Below are 15,206 nucleotides of genomic sequence, written 5' to 3'. Positions count from 1 at the left end.
GTTTGAAACGAGCTGAAATGAGGTTTGGAAAATTTTCAAATGCGAAGCTCGGTGACATAAAAGTGTATAAACATTTTTTTGAAACGAAAATAATAAGGGAATGAGAAAAGATGACAGGGGCAGTTGTACTGTCATCAGCATAACCGTAACCTTGTTTTTTATTAACCTTGCGGTTAATACAAAATTTTCATATGCCTCACTCTGTGTTTAAAACCAGCTGATCTCACATTTTTACAATCAGCTGAGAGATATTTTATTTATAGTTTTGTACAATAATTTGCAGTGTGTGAGAGCACCTGCTCACATTTCTGTTGACGTTGGCGCTATAACATTTTTTTTTAATAGTGTGGTGTTATTGGGCATTTCTGTGTAACTCTTGGATCCATTCCAATTGCTCCTTAAATAGTAAATTTTCATCGTCATATTACAAACCTAATTTATGGAAAACAACTACAGTGGCTCACAGCTTATTTCGTGTGGCTGTATGTTAAACTAAAGAATTGTAAAATTATTTTTATTTGATTTACTTTAAACAAAATTTAAATGCACAATCAAAGATAAATTATTTCTAATTACAAACATGTATAAATGCATTCAAATTTTTTCTGCTTTGGTAGAATATTTACAACAAAAACATAATACTAGGTAAATTGACGTCACAGCTTATTTCGTGTGTTCACTTTTACCGTTATCGGCGCCAGTAAACCGGTTAGCAATTATAAGAAATTTGTTTTGCATAGTATATTAGATTATATCCTTATTTAGTTTACACATTGAAAGTAGTCGGTTGTCCAGCTTAATTTAAAAATACCGTGATGGGTCGTCGTACGTCGATTGAAAGGCGCGAATTAGTGATTACGCATTACAAAAATGGAAAGTCGAAGAAAAAAATTGCGTAAATTGTAAATTTAAGTACTTCCACAGTACAGTACATTATTCAACGCTTTTCTCGTGAAAAAAGAGTGGTTGACAAAGGCCGCCAAGCTCCAAACAAAATTTTTACAGAAGCTGATGAAAGGTGGATATTAAGAAAAATTAAAAAAGGCCCATGAATTAGTGCGCCAGCTTTGACAAAAGAGGTTGAAAAAGTACTTGGTAAGTCATGTAATCCTGAAACAATAAGAAGAATTCTGCGCAAAGCTGATTTCCATGGTCGTACAGCTCGAAACAAACCGTTTGTTAATGAGCGTAACAGAAGATTAAGGGTGGAGTTTGCCGAAAACCATGTTATAAATATTTTCGCCGACGAAAGCAAATTAAACCTCTTTGGTTCCGATGGAAAGTCTTTCGTTTGGCGTAAGCCCAACGCGGAGCTGGACCCGAAGAAACAGTAAAACACGATGGGGGCCATGTAATGGTTTGGGGCTGCATGTCAACAGCTGGTGTCGGAAACTTAGTTTTTATCGACGAAATTATGGATAAAACAGTTTATTTGAATTTATTAAAAAGTAATTTACTACAAAGTGCTGAAAAATTAGGCATTCGGGACAGGTTCAGGTTCTATCAGGACAATGATCCGAAGCATAAGTCGGAATTAGTGCAACGGTGGCTTATATGGAATTGCCCTCATGTTGTAAAAACGCCAGCACAATCACCTGATCTCAATGTAATTGAGAATTTATGGAACATTCTGGATTAAACAATTAGAAAACATAACATAAGCAACAAACAAGATCTAAAAACAGCATTGCAAGTGGAGTGGGAGAAAATATCTCCTGAATACACTGGAAAACTTGTTAGCTCCATGCAATCCCGGTTAAAAGCTGTATTAAAACAAAAAGGCTACCCCAACAAAATATTAGATTAGTAAAAACTTAATAAATTTAAAAAAAAAATCATGTTTTTTTTAGTTTGGTTAAGCACACGAAATAAGGTGTGACGTGGATTTACTTATAATTTTGATTTTGCTGTAAATATATTACTTAAGAAGAAATAATTTAAGTTTATTTATGTATGTTTGTAACAAGAAATAATTTATCTTTGAATGTACGTTTAAGTTTTTTTTCTAAATAAAGTTTATACAAAAATATTAAACTTTTTTATTTTGATGAACGGGCACACGAAATAAGCTGTGAGCCACTGTATATCAAAATCAAATAAACGCATTGCATTACTTTTAATTAAGTAGAAAGAGGGGGAAACTTAAGCAAAACTAAATAAACAAAAATAGCATTCAGCACTCATACCTATAAAACTCAAAATCAAAATACAAATACATGTAAACACTTATGTCAACAATATTACACACATACAAACATACGCATGGAGAATAATTACAAGAAGTTAAAAAGTACAATACGAAAATTGAAAGAGACAGACAGTTAGAGAAAGATAGAGATATTCAGTTAGAAAGAGAGAGAGTGAGGCAAATAAAAACCGATACAAATTAAATACAATGCCGTATTTTTTTTTTCGCAGCTAAAATTTCCTACTGTTTTTGTCCTACCCTTTGGATCCTTTATTAGTTGCTTTTACTACACGCGATTTCATTTACTTAGCATTCATTATATGCGCACTACAGGATAGCCAAGTGATGGAAATGAACGTTGATGAGGTAGTGATGACAAAAACAATAGTCAATACAAAAGAGCAAACGCCACTGGTTACTATACCATCAGGAAATTGCGATCCAACAGTAGTGACAGATGTTGAATGTGCAGGTGTATGTATGTATTTGCACACACCTACTATAAATACATATAATATCTGCATATACAGTGATACTTGTACAATACATAGAAACAAAGCAGACTCGGTTGCTAAATATTGAAGTAAATGCCATGCGATCACGAGGGTATAGAATACGCGCAACAGTGTACCATTCGTTGTTGCAATATTGCAACTGCTGATTAAGTACGAGTAAAGTAGCATCACGACTGGAGTACGATATTGTTGCAGAAGAATTACGTTTATCGCTAATTAACAAGAATATTTCAGCGAAAAGCGCAGGAAAGAGATACGTTGTGGTTAGTGGGACAGAAGTGAGTGGAATCTTGGTTGCGACTTGCGCTGATATATGCATGTTGGTTTTGTTGATGTGGAGGAAAATGATGCTAAAGGATTTATTTTTTTAAATTGGCTTAACAAAAGAAAGGTGGTAGAAACGAGTGAGTAGAAGAATAAAACGACGGGACTTAATGAGAACAGATGATGGCAACAACGAAAAACAACTGAAATAGGTGGTAAAAATGTGGATGTGGTGGTTGCTGTTCCTGATGATGCTCGTGATGCTGATGATGCTCATCATGATAATGGTGGGGAAGATGATTGCTGAAAATGATAGATAAAGGTAATGGGTGGGCTTGTGTTACTGCTGCGCTGGTAAATGTTGACGCATTGGCGCTGACAATAAAGGTGACGATGGCGTTGATGATGTGTTGATGTTAAAAAACAAAATTATATGTGCCACAAAGCGCGCTCAACCGGCGTAAAAGTGTCGATGACTTCGCTTCGCCAAAGAACTCGATTACACTTTCCCATTTGTAGAGCAACACTGGCAACACACAAAATTATACTCCATACTTATATGCGGCAAATAAAAATAGAAAGACACAAAATAAGACAATTAATAAAAAATACGGGAAACGACAAAAGCAAAGGCTTATCACAAAAAGTAAGGACAGTGACTGCAAGGGCACCGAAATGCTTTGAAGAAAACTAGAGAAGTAATTTAAGAAAGAAAAAATAATGCGCTTTCGGTGCACTCCAAGACACATAATACAACCAAAAAACGTTTGCATATATAAACAATTTTTCATTTTAAAATAAAACACTAAAGTTGGAAATCGCTGCACAAAGCACAACAGAGTGACAGAACATATTATGAAAGTTAATTTAAATTCGTGAGGGAAAAACGTTATGAGAGAAAAACAAAAACGAAACGAAATGTAAAAACACTCCTGCAACTCTTTCCATTTCATAGCATTTTCGTTGCTGCTCCTTTCATTTCTTTTTTTGGAATATTTTTTAAACTTGCTTGTTTGCTTAATGCGACTATAAGACGTGAGTCACGCCCGTTCTTACTGTGGCATTCGATAGTCATCATGAGAACAATGTTGAGTTTGTGTTTACGCAAACAAAAAAAAACTTACAAAAAAACAAGCTAAAAATGAATCGCCGGTTAATGTTATTCATTACTTTAATTTTTCTTGAAGATGATACTTGCTCATATATTCTTCGGCTGTGTAAATGGTCCAGTTCTTTCATTTAATGCCGGTTTTGTAAGAACTGCGTGATTAATGTTTGCTTATTAATTTTCGCTGCGCTGAGTAGTTCGGCAAAGTTGCGTTGAAAGAAAGGCTTAAGGTTCATTTATATGCAAAGAAGGGTATTTTTTCTTCAGTTTTAATTTTTTTTTTGGTTTGTGATTTTAATTCTTAGTTCCATTTTTGTTTGCAATTCTTATTGTCTGTACGTTCGCTCGCTCACTCGCTCGGAAATTTCAGTTAAACTCTTGATTATAAATATTAAAACTTCTCTTCATTATTTTCGTATTCCTATTTTTTCCTTTTTTCATTTGCTCTTTGATCGATCGGCTAAAATTTAGTATTAAAGGCATAACTTTGTTGCAGTTTTCTTTCTTCTAGTGCAATTTATTTTGTGGGAATAATGCCATAATTCCTCAATCCTAATTTATTACTTTGAAAATACATTTTTGTTAACTTTTTTAGATTCGTCAACACTTTTCCTGGTTAGTCACCCTTTCTCCACAACTATTTAATATGCCCATTTCAATATGAAAGGCATTTTGTTTTTAATTTTTAATATGAAAAAAAAGTTTTACAGGAAACCGCAATGGTTTTCTTTCTATAATATTATTAAATTAAATTTTAAAAATAAATTTTTTGCTTGGAAATCTCATAGTTTTGGTACTAATTTCTGTTTTAAGTAAAATTTTTGATATGGAAGTAACCGTTATAAGCAAAAATCAGTTTCTTCCGCAAACCCCCATATTTTTATTTCTATAATTATTTTTAGTTGAACTGTTTAAAATAATTTTTTTTTTACATTTTGAAATATACTTTTGAAAATGTAAATCAGTTTTCACGTCAGCCTCAATAATTTGATTCCCATGGTTCCTTAATTATGAAATAAAATTTAAATTATTTTCTAATATTGTTTTAGGGGTTTTGCTTTTTAATTTAGCAAAAATCTTTTTAAATATAAAAAGCTTCTTTTGCATTTTTTAAAACTAAAAATTTTAAAATGAAAACTGTTTTCTGATATATATTTCTGTAATTTTTCGCTGAAAATTCCATAAACTCTGAATATGGGCAATTGAAAAACAACTTTTTAAAACTCCTAAGTGGAACCAGTAATGGCATTAAAAGTGGTAGTAGAAAGCCGAAGCAATCACTATTTCACCAATTGCGACAAAGTTAAGCCTTTATGCACACAAATATTTTTTGTTTGTTTTAATTTAAAATGCTTGTTAAAGTATAAAGAAATAATTAAATGCATATCCATATGCTAAAGTTAGTAAATACTTTTGATTAACCTACTAATTTTCATTTATAAAATCTTAAATTAGTAAACTTTTTCTTTATAAATGCCAATTTTTATCTAAAATACTTCAACTTATAAATATATTTATTTGATAAATTTTACTTATCCTTTAACACATTTCGCTTTCGTAATAACGTTTCGTATTAGTATGGCAACTAGGCAACTTTTTCGCTTAGTTAGCTTAAACTCTCTTTCTCTCTCTCAGTAAACGTTATCAGCGCGATTTGTGAGTATTTATACATATGTATAAATTTTTTTTGGTTTTGTAGTTATATTATTGTTGTTGTTAAATAAATTAATTAATTGGTAATTGGTTTTTTTTTTTTTCAACAGCAATAAGTTTTAGATTTTAGTTATAAATAAATCGTTTGGACATTGGTTGAGGTTATGAGATTTCGATTGATTTGTTCAATGTTTTGATAGAGAGCAAATCATATGCAATTCAAAAAAGAAAAAGAAGATTTTATGGATTAGTAAGTTTGTTAAGTGGAAATAGCGACACTCACCGATGATCTACTCACTTGCATAAACGCATAAACACCACGTAAAAACTCCATGTTAGGCTGCTGCTCTCTCGAACCCTTGGTAGTGCGCTGCGCCCGACTGATATACTGTTTGACAGTGTCGGCAACTATATGGGGCTTGAGTTTACGTGATAATCTAAAAGTACAAAAGTAGTTCAAAGTGCTTAATTTATGGTCGTTTAGCATCTCATTTAATTATTGCTAAATGTAAAAATATTTAAAAATAAAATTCATATCAAGCAAAGGTAGAAGCTTCAGAAAGTAGTCTATAAATGTACACTTCCAGCTTTATATAAGTATACGTACTTGCACATACTGTGATAGTTCAAAATTTGAATCTACCATATCCATATCCGGTATTTCAAGAAAAATTGAAAATTAATTTATAACCTAATTAATGAAGAATAACTTAATATTTCTAATAATTGATGATTTAAAGAGAAATTGGATTAACCCATAGAAGGGGATGATTTAAGCGCATGTAGATATAGTTTCGTGGAATTGTTTTCTTTTTAGGTGTCTCAGTGTATTCACCTAGTAAAATATACATGCTGAAGAAGGTTTTTTTGATGCTCTAAATAAAAAATCCACACTACATTTCTTCCGAAGGATGTTGAGGTGCTGAATACTAATGTGAGTTCTACCACATCATATATACGTCGAAATACAACTTTTTCTCTTCTAAACCTATTTTGAAACTTTTTTTTTGCTTCTATCTCTGTCGATTGTGTGGCTACATTTCTCCATTTATCTGATGCTACTCAGTTTCCGCAATGGCAATTAAAGATTTTTTAAGTATCGAAATGGGCATAGAATGGCAGGAGTTACTGTTAGACTGTTACGACGCTTAAAAAAAAAATAATAATTATTATACACTCTAGAGCCGGAATATTTCTACTCCCTGGCAGGCCGTGGTTCATCTTAGTTCACAATCTGATATGCCAAAAAGTTTAGTCTGGTTCATACCTCAAAACTTATGTTGTCCGCGTTATTTATGATCAGCCAATCTAATATCGGGTATTTTTTTAAGAGCTTGAGGATTTAAATTTTAATACCAAAGAAGAATATTGTTGGAATGAAATTTTTTTATTCTATTTTGGTAGATAACTTCATTGCATTTTTTTAAATATGCCCACGACATAAGTTCGCCGTGGCTATGAGTTACATGATTCATTCGGTCGTCCAGTTTTTAACTACTTTTTCAATGGTGGCTTGAATATTGCAATAAATCGATTGTTGGAATTGAATTTTGGAGATAAAAATTCGATGATGCCGCTAGTGCACTATGAACTTCGCTAAAAGAATTATTTTTTTCAAAATAAACTTCCACAATTTGGGAGCACACACAATTTGGGAGTCAAAGACGACATAAAAAAATTTTGTCTAGGAACTATTCACTAGTGACATCTAGTCGCCACTTTATTTAATATTTGGGTAAAACAGCATGTTAGAAATTTGTACGTTTCTAAATCATACTGCAAACTTTCTAGGGTCAAGTATCAGACAAAATTCCTGTCAGTCTGTTTTTCTATTAGTTATTGCTGGCATGCACATTGGTCATCGAACCCGCCACCAAACAAGTGGAGTCACGTACTATGGCGGTCGCTCAATTACAACTTCTTATTATTTCAGCCGTTTGCTGCTTTTGTAATTATTTGTTAGGGACTTCGCCACATAATTATACGTGTTGTTTTGTTTATTAAATGAAAGAAAACACCAAAACAACAACCAAAAAAAATGTATATGAAAGAAATGTATCATTCATGCCACATGCGCACATGAATATAAATATGTATTTACCAAAACATACATGCCCATATATATGAATGTATATACATATGTCCATATAAGCATACTCCCAAGCACTTAGCAGAAAAAAATCATCTTGAATTGGTGGCATGTTCGCACTTTTATTCAGCGATGCCGCTTACCACAAACTATAGCACACATTCACAGGCATTCATACATACATAAATCTTTTTAATGAACGCTTTCCGTTGCGTGTGCGAGTGTACCGCTTTGTTTTCATTAAGTGACAGACACACCTTTGCGCCTTTTGAAAACAATGTACCACAGAAGTGGTAGCTCACGTAAAGTGAAAAACGGCCACCACAGCAAGCCAACAATTGTAGGTAAGTGCTAATTTTATGCTTCAGCTTTCACACGCTCATTAAATCAAAAGCATTACACGTCCTGTGGCATTTAAATAAACTCTGTGTATGTGTGCATACATATGTATGGTACGTATACGACTCATATCAGACAGCATACATTTTAAGCGGTCTCTGGTATTGTATGCGGCTTTCAATATGCAAATATCTTCCTTAAAATCTGTAAAAATTTTGAAACGTGGAATGTAGAAGATGCAATTGAAATGAAGATCATTATGCAATAATTTTTAGAAGGTAGTTTCACTTAAAGATTTTTGACATTAACTTTATCTGTAGACAAACACGCAAAGATGCTACTGTTACAGTATTGAGCTTGGGGATTTTCGCTTGCAAGTTTAGATATCTTTAGGTGTACATATAAATATTTATATTATATAATATATTTAATAACTGGTCACTTTATTTTTAATATATATTTAATATATCTTTGGTTTGCGGAATTTAACTTATGTTTATAGAAATCAAAATTAATTTTAAAAATCCAAGCAATACAACGAAGAAATAAGCAAGATAAAAACATGGTTAATTAATTCCATTTATCAACATTCCTTCTTTGTTAGACTATGTTACAAAAAAACGTTAGTTTGGCTTGGGACCTCTTCAGAGAAATTCGCCGTCTTAAAATCAAATCTGACCTTAATCTAATATATCAATTAAATAAGATCATATGGTTGGCCGGATTAAGGTTGTGCAATATAACTCCTCATCTCCGGATTCTAGACGTCGGCCTCCTTGTGAAGCTTCTACAAGGTGGCACAAAATTAATCACCCTACCAGAAGATTTTTAACATTCAAATGGCGTCGCACGTGAATCATCAGAGAAACGTTTAAAGGTCGAAATAAAGATTTCCATCACTCAAAATCATATTATTTATATAGGAAATAAGTTATTTAAATTGAATTCAATTGAACTGATTAATTTTGCGCAGATCCTAAGGTGGAATTTCTGTTGAGAATACTGCTGCTGTAGAGCAAAGTGTTGCTAAACAATCTTCAACATCGATATCACGACATTTTCGACAATTAGGCATAAATCGACTGTTTGGTATATTTTACCTGTAGACGTGGTCATGGTGGAGATTTAAATGATGTAACTTTTCACATATAATTATTAAGAGCCGTATTTTGAATAGAAATGGAGAAAAACCTAAAAGAATTGAAATTTTTACATGGCCTCGAAAGTAGCCAATTTTATATATATCAATATCGTGTGTCGTTTTCTGCGTCAACTCAGTTATTCTACATTTAATTTAATTAAGGAATCGCGCCTCACCATCAACTGTGGCATTCGGGTGTGGTTTTGATTCAAAATTCCTCCTGCGGAGACATTTATATTGTATAACTTCTAAGCTATATTCTACATCTGTCTTTGGTTCGGACTTTACTGATACATAAACGCTAAGGTTACTATTTAACTCACTTGTACGATCTTGGTTGGAATATGGTGTCTTTATCTATCCCCTTTGCCATATTAAAATCTTGAATGAACTCAAGAGAAATTTCTTTCTTTTGCTTTGGGATCGGTTAATTTTGTCGATACGTGGAGGGAGCGTTCCCCCACTCTGCTTTATCTTTGGTATCATCACTGGTATAATTGGCGATTCTTCTCCTTTAAAGCGAATTTACTCTTAGAAAGAATATTATTGAATATAATAAAAAACATCATATTTAGTATGCCAGCACAGATATAGACCACCAAATATCTGATCAAAAAAGATATTCATTGAAGAATCTATTTTCAATGCCATACGAATAAATAAATTGTCATAACTTGTCCATAATAAAATTTATATAAATAATAAAATTATCTAAATATTGCATGATGCCATTGGGAAATCCATGCAACATTGAGTGTTTAATGCGCACGAAAACTTTGCCAAGTTGATTGGTATTCTCCGCCTCACAACCTATAAATTATCCGGCTTATAAGTTTGCTGACAAAAAGTTAATTGCTAATTCGTAACCACAATTAACGAGTATTATGGCATTGACAGACTGACTTTTGTGATTTCACGCAAAACGAAAAAAGGACAAAAAAAAGAAGTCTCAAAAGGTTTACTAATAAATATGCAAGGAATAAATTAGGAAAAAACCAATACAAAAATAAGCAAGTAAAAAGTGTATAAATGCGGCTGCAGCAGACCTTACCCAGCACATATTTCTAGAATTGGATTTTAAATTTAAACTTCTTTGCAGCATCGCAAGAAATAAAGCTGTAATAATTCACTGACATTAGAAGCATTGAAGTTGCAAAATACAAGCACAGAATGTATATAAAATTTGGTAATTTTTGAAAAGTGGGAGGAGTTACTTTATAGCATTCAAATCGTTGTTTTGAACAAATAACTAGTTTATTTTTTAATAAAGGTCATTTAAAAATTTTGGAAGTCCCACAAAAGCACTACAGCGTATAAGTGGGATCCACCACGCAGCACAAGCCTTAAACGTATCGTATACAATAAAATGTACCCTCTATTATTTTTTCCATATAAATTTATGGTTCTAAAGTATTCAGTTCTAAAATATAGAGCTCCAGATACCCAGATACCGGAATACTACGGTACTCGCTCAAAACTCGTTCATTGCTCAACTGCTCAAACTTCTTTCGAAAATTTCGAGCTACTAAGAAAAAATTTGCTATTTAAGAACTGGGTATAAATACTTTGTAAAACTTAAACTTAAAACTTAACAAAAAGTAAAATAATCAAAATTATTGGTTGAATTACTCGAAAAAACTCAATATGCTCGAACTTACGCTCGAGTAAAAAGCAGCAAACAAATATTCTGGAACTCATTTGCCCGGGGTGTTCGAAAATGTGCCAACAAAATCGAGTGCTTCAGTAAATGGTAGTTTTGAATGTGCTTAATGGAAGCGGTAAAAATGGGTAAAAAATTAAATTTTCAAATTTTTCTCTATATTACATTTGAAATTTTTCTCTATATACATATATAGGGTGGTTTTTAAGAGCTTGTGAGTTTAAAATGAAAATACAGAACAGAAATATTGTTGCAATGAATTTTCTTTTATTATTTCTTTTAAATTTTCTACTTAATAGCATTAGTTTATATGATATTTCATTAAAAATGTAATGCATTGTCGAGTGTGAAAATAAGTTTCATTCATTTTTCCAATGAAGCGTTTTCAAGGCATAGACAAAAAATCTGTTTTCTACGCCTTTTTGCAGTTTTGTCAAAAAAGAACTTCAGAAAACCCAACAAAACATAATTTGCCATAATTTTTACATTTGTTGTTGGATTTGGGCCATTTTAGTTTTCACATTTTCATAATAAAACTGTCATTGATTTTAATTTATCTAATTTCATTTTATTTTCTCATAGTTTATCAACTAAAAGGAGTTAATAAAAGTGAGTTATTTTCTAAAAATGTCCTTTTTTAATTTAAACGCCTGCAACTACTCTAAAAATTAGCACATATTATACACAAGTGCAAAGAGGCGTATTATGCCTTTTAATCGATGTATGTAAAAAGATAGTTTTATTCGCTTTACTGGAGTTTTTTGAAATATATTCCGCATGTTTCTTACTAAAAACTATTTTTTTTCAATTTTGATATTTTCCTTAAAAACAATATATTCGTAATTTTTTGGTAGCAATAATCGTTCGGATGAGTTGACAATTCAAAAGTTGATCAAGAAATTTCAAGAAATTAGTTATGTCGAGTGTAGGAAAAGGCAGATAGACTGACATACCAAGAACTGGACGTTCTGCTTAGAATATTGCTGCTGTAGCGCAAAGTGTTGCTGAACAACCTTCAACATCGATATCTTAGCGTTCTCAACAATTAGGCATTCATGAATCGACTATTTGGCGTATTTTACTTGTAGACGTCCTCGGTGGCCATTTAAATGATGTAAAATTTCACAATAATATTCTGAATAATAGTGAAATCTGAAAGAATCTAAATTTTAACATATTTTATTTTAAAACACGATATAGGAACGTCCTTCGATCCCTTTTTTTGATCACCCTAAATATAATATTAAAAGCATTTCATTTTGGTCATTTTTTTTTTAAATTTAATTGGACATTTTATTTCCTCATTTGATCATGCCTTGTACCAAATTCGGTTAATATTTCTTCCGAAATATCTAAATGAAGCGGGTCGCTGGAGATAAAAAACTTATGGTCCTGAAAGCCTATTATTGCGACAAACTCAGTTAATCTCGGTGAAAACTGACTACATCGTCCCGACGGTAACATTCAATATGAATATTGTCACTTTCTTTCAATCTAAGGAAGAATAGAATAAGCGATTCTCTCTAAACAATTTCGACACTACAGTTTATACGGATGGCAGTAAAATGGGCTGCGGTGTTGGAGCTGGTATATATTCTCACAGACTTAAAATTGAGAAATCTGTGCGACTCCCTAATACCAGAAGTGTCTTCCAGGCGGAAGTACTGGCAATTGGGCAAGCCTGTAGGCTATTAATCACAGATTTCTCTTTTAAGGGTAATATCGCTATTCTTTCGAATAGCCAAGCTGCAATCCAGGCACTGGGTTCGGCTACTACAACCTCTAAAGTGGTGGAACAAAGCAAGAGTAGCCTCACCATCTTAAGTGAAAACCATAAAGTTACCTTAATCTGGGTCCCGGGACATTGGAATATTGAAGGTAACGAAAAAGCAGATGAACTGGAAAGAGAGGGATCTCCCATGAATAATGTTCTTGCGGAATCGGTATTCACACCATTAGGTGCAGTCAAGAATGCAATTCCCCAAAAATACCTTCGAATCGCGGATTGTAGGTGGAAAGACCAGACGAAATACAAAATTAGCAGAACGTTATCTGTCACAGTTGTAAACAACCGGAGAAAAAGGAGACCATCTTGCATTTCCTCTGTGAATGCTCTTCCCTATGGAGGGACAGAATGTTAATCCTGGGCCGACCGCTGTTCGAGAATCTCGAACAATTGTCTGGCTTAGACGTCAACAACCTAATAAGGTTCTTAAACCGCACAGACTGGATATAGTCATGCTGTAAATAATCGTTAAACAAGTTGGTAACGAGGATGTGGCCACAAAATGGTGCGGAAGCGCTAGTTGGGTTCAGAATCACCACTTTAACGAACCAACCAACTGAAATGTCGCATTATATGCATATCTCAAAATTATATGTTAAGTTGACGTGGATGTTGCCCATTTTAAATACCAGCCGTACCTATGCTAAGAATGACATGTATACTGAGTTTCGTTGAGATCGCTAAATTTTTGCTTGGAGTATATTTACCACTTTCATACAAGAGAACATATAGAGAGAGAAATTTAAAATTATTTATTACATCTTTTTGGAAATTTATATTGTATCTACAAGGCGGAGATAAATTAATTAGGCTATCGGATGATAAAAGAAAAAACAAATTCAATGATTCATTTCATATCACCTTGCATCAAATAAAGTTGACACTCCATGTTCTAACAAATTATTACACTTTGAGCAGAAAGAATCGAACCTAAAATAATATGAAGGCTTCAGTCTTCAACCTTCTTCATTCAGTCTTTCACAAAATCGAATCTATTGTATTTTACCTTTGAGCCGTCAACAACAGAAAATAATCTATTTAGAACGCAGCCATCACTCAACATCATTTTTTTATCTATTAAAAAAAAGTTCTTCAAAAATAAAATAAATTTTGCGTTACCTTATATATCGATTCCGTTACCTTTATAATACCTTAGTGCAATAATGCTCATGAGCTTAAAAGCTACGAGGAAGTACAGCAATCGTCCAGAGAACTATGACCGAAGATTTTGTTGTGTTCTTTTGCCATTAGAAAACTCTGTTCGTATTTGTTGAAGTTAGTTGTGCGGTAGGTACATCATTTCAAAATGAGTGCTCTTTATGGATTCTCTCGTGGTAACGCTGAACGTCGAAGATGAGGCACGTTCGGTCAATCATCGGAAATGGCGATAAAATGATGGAAATCGCTGAGACGGACCGACATGTGGGCATTTACTTCACTGCTTAGAAACTAAAGAAAAACCTTTTTTGAACAGAAGTTTCGTCTACCTTCTTTGCTGAAGACTTTTTTACTGAATTCGACTCATTTTCCATCTTTAAAGCGAATAGTAGCCGTTGGGGAAAAGTAAGGCATATACAGAAATAACAGCTGAAAACGATCGTAGTCAAAATATGATCGCCATGCCTATACTGAGTAGAAGCGGCTAAAATTGGCAAATAGGAATAATGTTCCGTTCATTCAAGATACCACCATTTCGCACACATCTTAAAATACAAGCATGGAGCTCAGAGAGCTTGAATGGGATATTACTATAAGTATATCGCGTTCGCCATATATTTAGAACAGCTTAATCATCAAATGATTATTGCTATTTAAATTAATTGCAATATTTTTTGTGATAACTGGTCTCAGAATAGGCTCATGAAATGAGCTGGCCAAAATTTTTTCCGATAGTGCGGAGGTCATTTTACTGTGAAAATATGAAATTTTCATTAAAATGGCCGAAAATTAATGGAAACATTTTCCTATGTGTGATCTAAATTGAAAAACTATAACTTAAAATAGTTGTATACACACATATGCATATATTTACGATATAATCAAATATAATAATATAAGTAAAAAATTTATTTGCTCAGAATGCATACAACTAGGTTTAAGTACTTTCCCTGCTGAAGTTTAAACAAATTTAACCGTAGATCGTTCTTTGTATCAAAAATGATACATTTCATATTTTAGAAGCCAATAAATTCGTCCACGTTGGCAACACTTACCTCAACTTTTATGACTTTGTTTGTTCCGTTGATATAAGCATTTTAAACTGAGTTTCAAATTTTAAAATCAAGTACGCCGCAAGAAAAACGAAAACTTCATAATTCTACTCATTGTATCATATTTGATACATATGAAATTTTTAATGATTTTTCGTACGAATAGTTCTAGTTTCATCCTTGTTTTGACATTATTCGAACGTTTTTTTGTGAATAAGTGATTGTTAGTGAAGTTTGGTTCAAAAATGTCGCG

At 32.7% G+C, this 15,206-nt stretch overlaps 1 protein-coding gene across 2 annotated transcripts in view; it reads right to left on the bottom strand.

Moving 5' to 3' along the window:
- Positions 1–15,206, bottom strand: part of LOC128858236 (innexin shaking-B) — a 251,368-nt gene that overhangs the window by 151,386 nt on the left and 84,776 nt on the right. For both annotated transcript variants that reach the window (XM_054094327.1, XM_054094326.1), the window contains exon 2: positions 6,012–6,165. In XM_054094327.1, coding sequence (XP_053950302.1) covers positions 6,012–6,062 — 51 coding nt within the window. In that variant the 5' untranslated portion in view covers positions 6,063–6,165. The remainder of the gene's footprint in view (positions 1–6,011; positions 6,166–15,206) is intronic.

Source organism: Anastrepha ludens, chromosome 3, assembly GCF_028408465.1.
Source record: "Anastrepha ludens isolate Willacy chromosome 3, idAnaLude1.1, whole genome shotgun sequence".
NCBI classification, from domain to species: Eukaryota; Metazoa; Arthropoda; class Insecta; order Diptera; family Tephritidae; genus Anastrepha; species Anastrepha ludens.
The sequence above is the reverse complement of the archived record's forward strand: the minus strand, read 5'-3'. Positions and strand labels throughout refer to the sequence as shown.